Source organism: Somniosus microcephalus, chromosome 2, assembly GCF_052327205.1.
Source record: "Somniosus microcephalus isolate GS21.2 chromosome 2, FLI_Smic_1.0, whole genome shotgun sequence".
Taxonomy (NCBI): Eukaryota; Metazoa; Chordata; class Chondrichthyes; order Squaliformes; family Somniosidae; genus Somniosus; species Somniosus microcephalus.
Window position 1 is genome coordinate 382,324,681 of NC_140988.1, and position 9,395 is coordinate 382,334,075.

Sequence of the window (9,395 nt, forward strand, 5' to 3'; positions counted from 1 at the left end):
AAGCTCCGGGGCGGGTTTGTGGCAGAATCTCCTTTCCTCCACCCTCCTGAAGTGCAAAGAACAGTTGCAGTGGCTCCGGGTATAAGCCAGAGGCATTTGCTGTTCAGGCTGTGGACAATTAACTGCACTGACCAGGAATCCAATCTGGTCTACGCAGCGTACTGTGCAGTGCATGTGGCCATCAGGGTGAGTTTAGAACAGTCGGGGATCCAGGAGGTTTGAAGGTTGAGTATGGATGTATGATATCTGATTGATGTTAATGGACCAGATACACGTGTTGGCTCTCTGCGATCATTTTTGTGTCTTTGCCTTTCTTGCCCTTTTAGGCCTGTGGTGGTTCCATTCAGACCAGCGTTAACGCCATGGCTGATAATGTGTTGGGACTGTGCGAGCAGTTTGAGGAGGTCCAGGTTGGAAGTGAAAGGTATAAGTAATACGAGGTGCTCTATCTACCCTTATTATTCCATTCACCAGCTCGAGTATGCCTCACTTTCACGAGCGCAGCGTGTATATCCTGAAAGGTGTTTTCTAAGCTTTCAACCAGTGTGGTGATTTCTATTCGTTGGGTGCCTAACAGAGAATTGTGACCTTTTCTTTTACCCCCCCTCCCCCAGATACAACTTCTTCACTGGATGCCCCAAGGCCAAGACCTGTACGATCATTCTTCGAGGTGGATCAGAGCAGTTTATGGAAGAAACTGAGCGCTCCCTTCACGATGCGATAATGATCGTTAGACGGGCCATCAAGGTGAGGAACTAACAGCAATGGGAAAATGGGGGAGGCATGCCACCTGATTTACAGGCTCTTCGCGTGTTGAGAGGAGGCCCTAGACTTCATTCCGGCTAACTGATGCAGCAAATGCACGGTAGGCAGGTCAACATCTGAAATAGTACGGCTAGGCGATATTTCTGGACCAGCTGTGACACCTAGTGGCACAATGACTGACTGACTGACTGAATGTGGGGGCACGTCTTGTGCCTGCAGAGCAATGGCACACTGGCTAATGCGGATCCAGCTGTGTGGTGTCAGGATGACGGGCGGGGAATTTCCATAAAAGCCGCTGAGGGAAGAACACATTTGGTGTGTGCCCACGTGGGAGCTGTCCAGCCTGAGATAGTAAAGATCGGTACATGGAGTTGATTTTTGAATCCAGCTCAAGTAGCCGAGCCAAAGGTTTCTCTCTCCGCGCGCTTGCTGCCTCTTTTCCTGAATGCGGCCTCCTTCCGCGTGCATGTAAAGAATCATAGAATGATACAACGTACAGGGAAGCTATTCAGTCCATCGTGCTGTTCCAGCTCTTTGAAAGAGCAATCAAATTAGTCCCGCTCTTTTCCCATAGCTGTGTAGAAAACAAAAAAAATTCCTTCAAGTCCAATTCCCTTTTGAAAGTTACTATTGAATCTGCTTCCACCGCCCTTTCAGGCAGCGCGTTCCAGATCACAACAACTCGCTGTGTAAACAAAAAGTGTTCCCTCATGTCGCCTCTGGTTCTTTTGCCTTAATCCTGTGTCCTCTGGTTACTGACCCTCCTGCCATTTGGAGCAGATTCTCCTTCTTTACTCTTTCAAAGCCCCTCATGATTTTGGACACCTCTATCAAATCTCCTCTTAACCTGTTCTGAGGAGAACAACCCCAGCTTCTCCAGTCTCTCCACGTAACTGAAGTCCCTCATCCCTGGTACCATTTTGGTCAATCTCCCCTGCACCCTCTCCCAGGCCTGGACATCCTTCCTAAAGTGCGGTGCCCAGAATTGAGCACAGTACTCCAGCTGGGGCCTAACCAGTGTTTTATAAAGGTTCAGCATAACGTCCTTGCTTTTATTTCGATGCCTCTTAATAAAGCCAAGGATCCCGTATCCTTTTTGTTAAAACAGCCGCCTCAACTGCCACCGTCAAAGATTTGTGTACATACAACCCCTGGTGTCTTTGTTCCTGCACCCTCTTTAAAATGGTATCATTTAGTTCAGTTCCTAATTCGTGTAAGCTTATGGCACAAAACCAGCCTTAATGAGCATTGCATTTATTTGGTTGTGATGATGCCCGTGGACGTGTCTTGTGTTTGCGTTATTCTGTGGAGCTGCCTTGCTTGTCGGTGTGTTAGCGCGGCTCTCGGCTGTCGAGGGCAGTATTGGGCCTAGCGCCGGGATCGTGAACGCTGGGTGCTCAGACAGTTAAATCGCTTATTGCTGTGTGTTTGCAGAACGACTCTGTTGTTGCTGGGGGAGGCGCTATCGAGATGGAAATCTCCAAGTACCTGCGGGATTATTCCAGAACCATTCCCGGCAAACAGCAGCTGCTGATTGGGGCCTACGCCAAGGCCCTGGAGATCATCCCACGACAGCTGTGTGACAACGCTGGCTTCGACGCCACAAACATCCTCAACAAGCTGCGAGCCAAACATGCTCAGGTAAGGACTGGTTCTCGGGCCGCCCCCTCCATGCTGTGCTGTTACTCTTTGTCGAGAGGGAGCGGTCTTCATCGGAGACTCTCGAGTTGCATTGCATATGCCTCTCGCGCATTTTTAACCGTTTCCTGCTAATTGGCTCTCGCCTCTTCCAAACTTTTCACTTCGTTCCCCTCCCCACCCCTTGCTGGTGTCGTGTCCCACAGGACCCGAGCATCCCGGGACCTCACCACGGGACACTGCTCACTTGAACCATCAGTGTAGGGTGACGTGGCCACAGCAAGCACGTATTGGAGTCTGGCCCTGTCTCACTAGTCACCACAGGTGTCCACTTTCAGCAGGGGCCACTGGATCGTGTTCAGAACACTGACTGAGCCACACTGGCTCCATCCTGCCCGAGCCATGCCAACGTAGTGCAGAGTGAATATTGAGCCTTCGACATCCCCAACCATTTGAGCGGGGCTGTCGGGGGAGCGGGGCTCTCTCTGTGGGCCGGGGGAGCGGGGCTCTCTCTGTGGGCCGGGGGAGCGGGGCTCTCTCTCTGTGGGCCGGGGGAGCGGGGCTCTCTCTCTGTGGGCCGGGGGAGCGGGGCTCTCTCTGTGGGCCGGGGGAGCGGGGCTCTCTCTGTGGGCCGGGGGAGCGGGGCTCTCTCTGTGGGCCGGGGGAGCGGGGCTCTCTCTCTGGGCCGGGGGAGCGGGGCTCTCTCTGTGGGCCGGGGGAGCGGGGCTCTCTCTCTGTGGGCCGGGGGAGCGGGGCTCTCTCTGTGGGCCGGGGGAGCGGGGCTCTCTCTCTGTGGGCCGGGGGAGCGGGGCTCTCTCTCTGGGCCGGGGGAGCGGGGCTCTCTCTCTGTGGGCCGGGGGAGCGGGGCTCTCTCTGTGGGCCGGGGGAGCGGGGCTCTCTCTGTGGGCCGGGGGAGCGGGGCTCTCTCTGTGGGCCGGGGGAGCGGGGCTCTCTCTGTGGGCCGGGGGAGCGGGGCTCTCTCTGTGGGCCGGGGGAGCGGGGCTCTCTCTCTCTGGGCCGGGGGAGCGGGGCTCTCTCTCTGTGGGCCGGGGGAGCGGGGCTCTCTCTCTCTGGGCCGGGGGAGCGGGGCTCTCTCTGTGGGCCGGGGGAGCGGGGCTCTCTCTCTCTGGGCCGGGGGAGCGGGGCTCTCTCTCTCTGGGCCGGGGGAGCGGGGCTCTCTCTCTGTGGGCCGGGGGAGCGGGGCTCTCTCTGTGGGCCGGGGGAGCGGGGCTCTCTCTGTGGGCCGGGGGAGCGGGGCTCTCTCTGTGGGCCGGGGGAGCGGGGCTCTCTCTCTGGGCCGGGGGAGCGGGGCTCTCTCTGTGGGCCGGGGGAGCGGGGCTCTCTCTGTGGGCCGGGGGAGCGGGGCTCTCTCTCTGGGCCGGGGGAGCGGGGCTCTCTCTCTCTGGGCCGGGGGAGCGGGGCTCTCTCTCTGGGCCGGGGGAGCGGGGCTCTCTCTGTGGGCCGGGGGAGCGGGGCTCTCTCTCTGGGCCGGGGGAGCGGGGCTCTCTCTCTGGGCCGGGGGAGCGGGGCTCTCTCTCTCTGGGCCGGGGGAGCGGGGCTCTCTCTGTGGGCCGGGGGAGCGGGGCTCTCTCTCTCTGGGCCGGGGGAGCGGGGCTCTCTCTCTGGGCCGGGGGAGCGGGGCTCTCTCTCTCTGGGCCGGGGGAGCGGGGCTCTCTCTCTGGGCCGGGGGAGCGGGGCTCTCTCTCTGGGCCGGGGGAGCGGGGCTCTCTCTCTGGGCCGGGGGAGCGGGGCTCTCTCTGTGGGCCGGGGGAGCGGGGCTCTCTCTGTGGGCCGGGGGAGCGGGGCTCTCTCTGTGGGCCGGGGGAGCGGGGCTCTCTCTGTGGGCCGGGGGAGCGGGGCTCTCTCTCTGTGGGCCGGGGGAGCGGGGCTCTCTCTGTGGGCCGGGGGAGCGGGGCTCTCTCTGTGGGCCGGGGGAGCGGGGCTCTCTCTCTGGGCCGGGGGAGCGGGGCTCTCTCTCTCTGGGCCGGGGGAGCGGGGCTCTCTCTCTCTGGGCCGGGGGAGCGGGGCTTTCTCTGTGGGCCGGGGGAGCGGGGCTCTCTCTCTCTGGGTCGGGGGAGCGGGGCTCTCTCTCTCTGTGGGCCGGGGGAGCGGGGCTCTCTCTCTGTGGGCCGGGGGAGCGGGGCTCTCTCTCTGGGCCGGGGGAGCGGGGCTCTCTCTCTGTGGGCCGGGGGAGCGGGGCTCTCTCTCTGTGGGCTGGGGGAGCGGGGCTCTCTCTCTGTGGGCCGGGGGAGCGGGGCTCTCTCTCTCTGGGTCGGAGGAGCGGGGCTCTCTCTCTCTGGGTCGGAGGAGCGGGGCTCTCTCTCTGTGGGCCGGGGGAGCGGGGCTCTCTCTCTCTCTGGGCCGGGGGAGCGGGGCTCTCTCTCTCTCTGGGCCGGGGGAGCGGGGCTCTCTCTCTGTGGGCCGGGGGAGCGGGGCTCTCTCTCTGGGCCGGGGGAGCGGGGCTCTCTCTCTGTGGGCCGGGGGAGCGGGGCTCTCTCTCTGGGCCGGGGGAGCGGGGCTCTCTCTCTGTGGGCCAGGGGAGCGGGGCTCTCTCTCTGGGCCGGGGGAGCGGGGCTCTCTCTCTGGGCCGGGGGAGCGGGGCTCTCTCTGTGGGCCGGGGGAGCGGGGCTCTCTCTGTGGGCCGGGGGAGCGGGGCTCTCTCTCTGGGCCGGGGGAGCGGGGCTCTCTCTGTGGGCCGGGGGAGCGGGGCTCTCTCTCTGTGGGCCGGGGGAGCGGGGCTCTCTCTCTGGGCCGGGGGAGCGGGGCTCTCTCTGTGGGCCGGGGGAGCGGGGCTCTCTCTCTGGGCCGGGGGAGCGGGGCTCTCTCTCTGGGCCGGGGGAGCGGGGCTCTCTCTCTGTGGGCTGGGGGAGCGGGGCTCTCTCTCTGTGGGCCGGGGGAGCGGGGCTCTCTCTCTGTGGGCCGGGGGAGCGGGGCTCTCTCTCTGGGCCGGGGGAGCGGGGCTCTCTCTCTCTGGGCCGGGGGAGCGGGGCTCTCTCTCTGTGGGCCGGGGGAGCGGGGCTCTCTCTGTGGGCCGGGGGAGCGGGGCTCTCTCTGTGGGCCGGGGGAGCGGGGCTCTCTCTCTGGGCCGGGGGAGCGGGGCTCTCTCTCTCTGGGCCGGGGGAGCGGGGCTCTCTCTGGGCCGGGGGAGCGGGGCTCTCTCTGTGGGCCGGGGGAGCGGGGCTCTCTCTCTGTGGGCCGGGGGAGCGGGGCTCTCTCTCTCTGGGCCGGGGGAGCGGGGCTCTCTCTCTGTGGGCCGGGGGAGCGGGGCTCTCTCTCTGTGGGCCGGGGGAGCGGGGCTCTCTCTCTGTGGGCCGGGGGAGCGGGGCTCTCTCTCTGGGCCGGGGGAGCGGGGCTCTCTCTCTGTGGGCCGGGGGAGCGGGGCTCTCTCTCTGTGGGCCGGGGGAGCGGGGCTCTCTCTGTGGGCCGGGGGAGCGGGGCTCTCTCTCTGTGGGCCGGGGGAGCGGGGCTCTCTCTCTGTGGGCCGGGGGAGCGGGGCTCTCTCTCTCTGGGCCGGGGGAGCGGGACTCTCTCTGTGGGCCGGGGGAGCGGGACTCTCTCTGTGGGCCGGGGGAGCGGGGCTCTCTGTGTGGGCCGGGGGAGCGGGGCTCTCTCTTTGGGCCGGGGGAGCGGGGCTCTCTCTCTGGGCCGGGGGAGCGGGGCTCTCTGTGGGCCGGGGGAGCGGGGCTCTCTCTCTCTGGGCCGGGGGAGCGGGGCTCTCTCTCTGTGGGCCGGGGGAGCGGGGCTCTCTCGGCCGGGGGAGCGGGGCTCTCTCTCTGTGGGCCGGGGGAGCGGGGCTCTCTCTCTGGGCCGGGGGAGCGGGGCTCTCTCTGTGGGCCGGGGGAGCGGGGCTCTCTCGGCCGGGGGAGCGGGGCTCTCTCTCTGGGCCGGGGGAGCGGGGCTCTCTCTGTGGGCCGGGGGAGCGGGGCTCTCTCTCTCTGTGGGCCGGGGGAGCGGGGCTCTCTCTCTCTGGGCCGGGGGAGCGGGGCTCTCTCTGTGGGCCGGGGGAGCGGGGCTCTCTCTCTCTGTGGGCCGGGGGAGCGGGGCTCTCTCTCTCTCTGGGCCGGGGGAGCGGGGCTCTCTCTCTGGGCCGGGGGAGCGGGGCTCTCTCTGTGGGCCGGGGGAGCGGGGCTCTCTCTCTGGGCTGGGGGAGCGGGGCTCTCTCTCTGTGGGCCGGGGGAGCGGGGCTCTCTCTGTGGGCCGGGGGAGCGGGGCTCTCTCTGTGGGCCGGGGGAGCGGGGCTCTCTCTCTGTGGGCCGGGGGAGCGGGGCTCTCTCTCTGTGGGCCGGGGGAGCGGGGCTCTCTCTCTGGGCCGGGGGAGCGGGGCTCTCTCTCTGGGCCGGGGGAGCGGGGCTCTCTCTCTGGGCCGGGGGAGCGGGGCTCTCTCTCTGTGGGCCGGGGGAGCGGGGCTCTCTCTGTGGGCCGGGGGAGCGGGGCTCTCTCTGTGGGCCGGGGGAGCGGGGCTCTCTCTGTGGGCCGGGGGAGCGGGGCTCTCTCTCTGGGCCGGGGGAGCGGGGCTCTCTCTCTGTGGGTCGGGGGAGCGGGGCTCTCTCTCTGTGGGTCGGGGGAGCGGGGCTCTCTCTCTGTGGGTCGGGGGAGCGGGGCTCTCTCTCTGTGGGTCGGGGGAGCGGGGCTCTCTCTCTGTGGGTCGGGGGAGCGGGGCTCTCTCTCTGTGGGCCGGGGGAGCGGGGCTCTCTCTCTGTGGGTCGGGGGAGCGGGGCTCTCTCTCTGTGGGCCGGGGGAGCGGGGCTCTCTCTCTCTGGGCCGGGGGAGCGGGGCTCTCTCTGTGGGCCGGGGGAGCGGGGCTCTCTGTGTGGACTGCGGGAGCGGGGATGGGCCGGGGGTGGGTGCAGGGCCTGGCGGGGGTGGGAGGGGGATAGGGCTCGGCTGGACCGGGCCAGGGGTCAGCGGGGCTGGTGGGAGGAGTGTTTTGACTAACGATCAGTTCACCAAGAGTATATTGCAAGTTGATGAATGGGATGGTGTTTCCCTGGGAGCTGTTCTGATAACCTGTCTGGTGTTTACAGGGCGGAGTGTGGTACGGAGTCGACGTCAACAACGAAGACATTGCGGATAATTTCGAGGCCTGCGTCTGGGAGCCGGCAATGGTGCGGATCAACGCCCTCACTGCTGCCTCGGAGGCTGCCTGCCTGATCCTGTCCGTCGATGAGACGATCAAGAACCCACGCTCCACGGTGGACGCGCCGGCCACGCCCAAGGGCCGGGGCAGAGGGAGGCCACATGCCCACTGAGGCAGCCTGGCAAGTGGTTGCTGCTCGGCCCGACTTCGCACCAGTTTCAGTCTGTAGACCTCTTGCCTGCCAGCTGCAGTGCACAGTAACTACGCCTGAAGCTGCAGTGTGCTGCTGGCACATGGCTCCGTCTAACACCCTGTGTATGTCCCGGGGCTCGGGCATTCTCTGCAGGCAGCCTGCTCACCCTGTTACCTCCAGGGTCAGACCTGAGGAATGGCAGCCTTCAGCTCTATTTATTATTTTCTTCATTTTGATTTGTGGACAAAAATGTTTCTAAAAAATAAAGTTCCAGTTAACATGCAGCAGTAAATAGTGTTGTCCCTCCTTTTGTGTGGTGAGATCCTTGTTTTATGTATTGCACAGGAACAGGCCATTCGTCCCACCCCATCCATGCCGGTGTTTATGCTCCACACGAGCCTCCTCCTACCCCTCTTCATCTCACCTCCTTCTATTCCTTTCTCCTTCATGTGTTTATCTAGCTTCCCCTGGCTGGAGAATCTAGAACTCGGGGGCACAGTCTCAGGATAAGGGGTCGGCCATTTAGGACTGAGAGGAGGAGACATTTCTTCACTCGGAGCGTTGTGAATCTTTGAAATTCTCTACGGCAGAGGGCTGTGGATGCGGAGTCGATGAGTATATACAACGCTGAGATCGACAGATTTTTGGAATCTTAAGGGATATGGGGATCGGGCGGGAAAGTGGAGTTGAGGTCGAAGATCAGCCATGATCTTATTGAATGGGGGAGCAGGCTCAAGTGGCTGAATGGCCGACTCCTGCTCCTATTTCTTATGTTCTTAAATGGATTTGTGCTATTCGCCTTGACCACGCCATGTAGCGAATTCCACATTCTCAAGTAAATGGCAAGAGTACTGACTAGGTCAATCAGTGCAAAGTTCTGCACAAGAAGCTGTTTAGTGGCACATCGCTCGCCCAAGCTTCTGTTTTTGACCCTTTTCTATCTCCTCTGTGTGGTAAAGATAGCTTGACATTGCGCGTCATCCATCGTGCTGCCCGAGTGTCCGTTGCTCATGTGGGCATAGCTGGAGCTGGACTGTAGAGCGTGCGGGAAAACCCTGAAGGTGAAGTTTCCCACTATTAAACCGTGGTTACAACTCGTCTTCAACATGCTGTGTGGCACTGCCACCATACTAAGTGGGACAGACTATGGGCCGTTCTTGCAGCCCAAAAACTGGGCATCCGTAAAACACTGTGGGGCCGTCAGCTGCAGAGCTGTATACCGCCATAGTCTGTTATGTCATGAATTTGCCACATCCCTCAATCCTCGAGCACCATGAAGCCAGGAGACCAAACCCTGGTTCAGTGGGGAGAGAGTGCAGACGTGCGTACTAGAAGCATCACTCTGCATAGCGTAGAACGCGATACGAATATTGTGAGGCTGATGCACAGGACTTCCTGCATACTAAGTATAAATAGGGCTGAGTGGATCAGAGCAAAGCTCCAGAGCAACCACATCCAGTTGAAAATGGAGGGCAACCAGGCAATGAACAGGAGGCGGCTCCACAAACAACCAACTGCCTCAACAACAGTTGAACTCTGCACTTGAGTGCAAGAGGCAAGGGCGAAGCGTTTGCAGGTTTCTTCAGGTGTGAGAGTGACTGTGTGTGTGTGTGCGCGATGGAGTGTGGTTTACAGTCTTGAGGTGGAGGTGTTTCTCCACAGCGTCTGATTGTAAATCATTATGTTTCAATATTAATCTTTGTTAGTCATTACTGAAACTTA

At 62.9% G+C, this 9,395-nt stretch overlaps 1 protein-coding gene across 1 annotated transcript in view; it reads left to right on the plus strand.

Moving 5' to 3' along the window:
* cct7 (chaperonin containing TCP1, subunit 7 (eta)) overlaps positions 1-7,957 on the plus strand; it is a 50,839-nt gene extending 42,882 nt beyond the window's left edge. The window contains exons 9-12 of the mRNA XM_085976111.1: positions 327-424; positions 615-747; positions 2,200-2,406; positions 7,428-7,957. Of these exons, the coding sequence (XP_085832237.1) occupies positions 327-424; positions 615-747; positions 2,200-2,406; positions 7,428-7,652 (663 nt within the window). The 3' untranslated portion in view covers positions 7,653-7,957. The remainder of the gene's footprint in view (positions 1-326; positions 425-614; positions 748-2,199; positions 2,407-7,427) is intronic.
* The last annotated feature ends 1,438 nt before the right edge of the window (positions 7,958-9,395 follow it).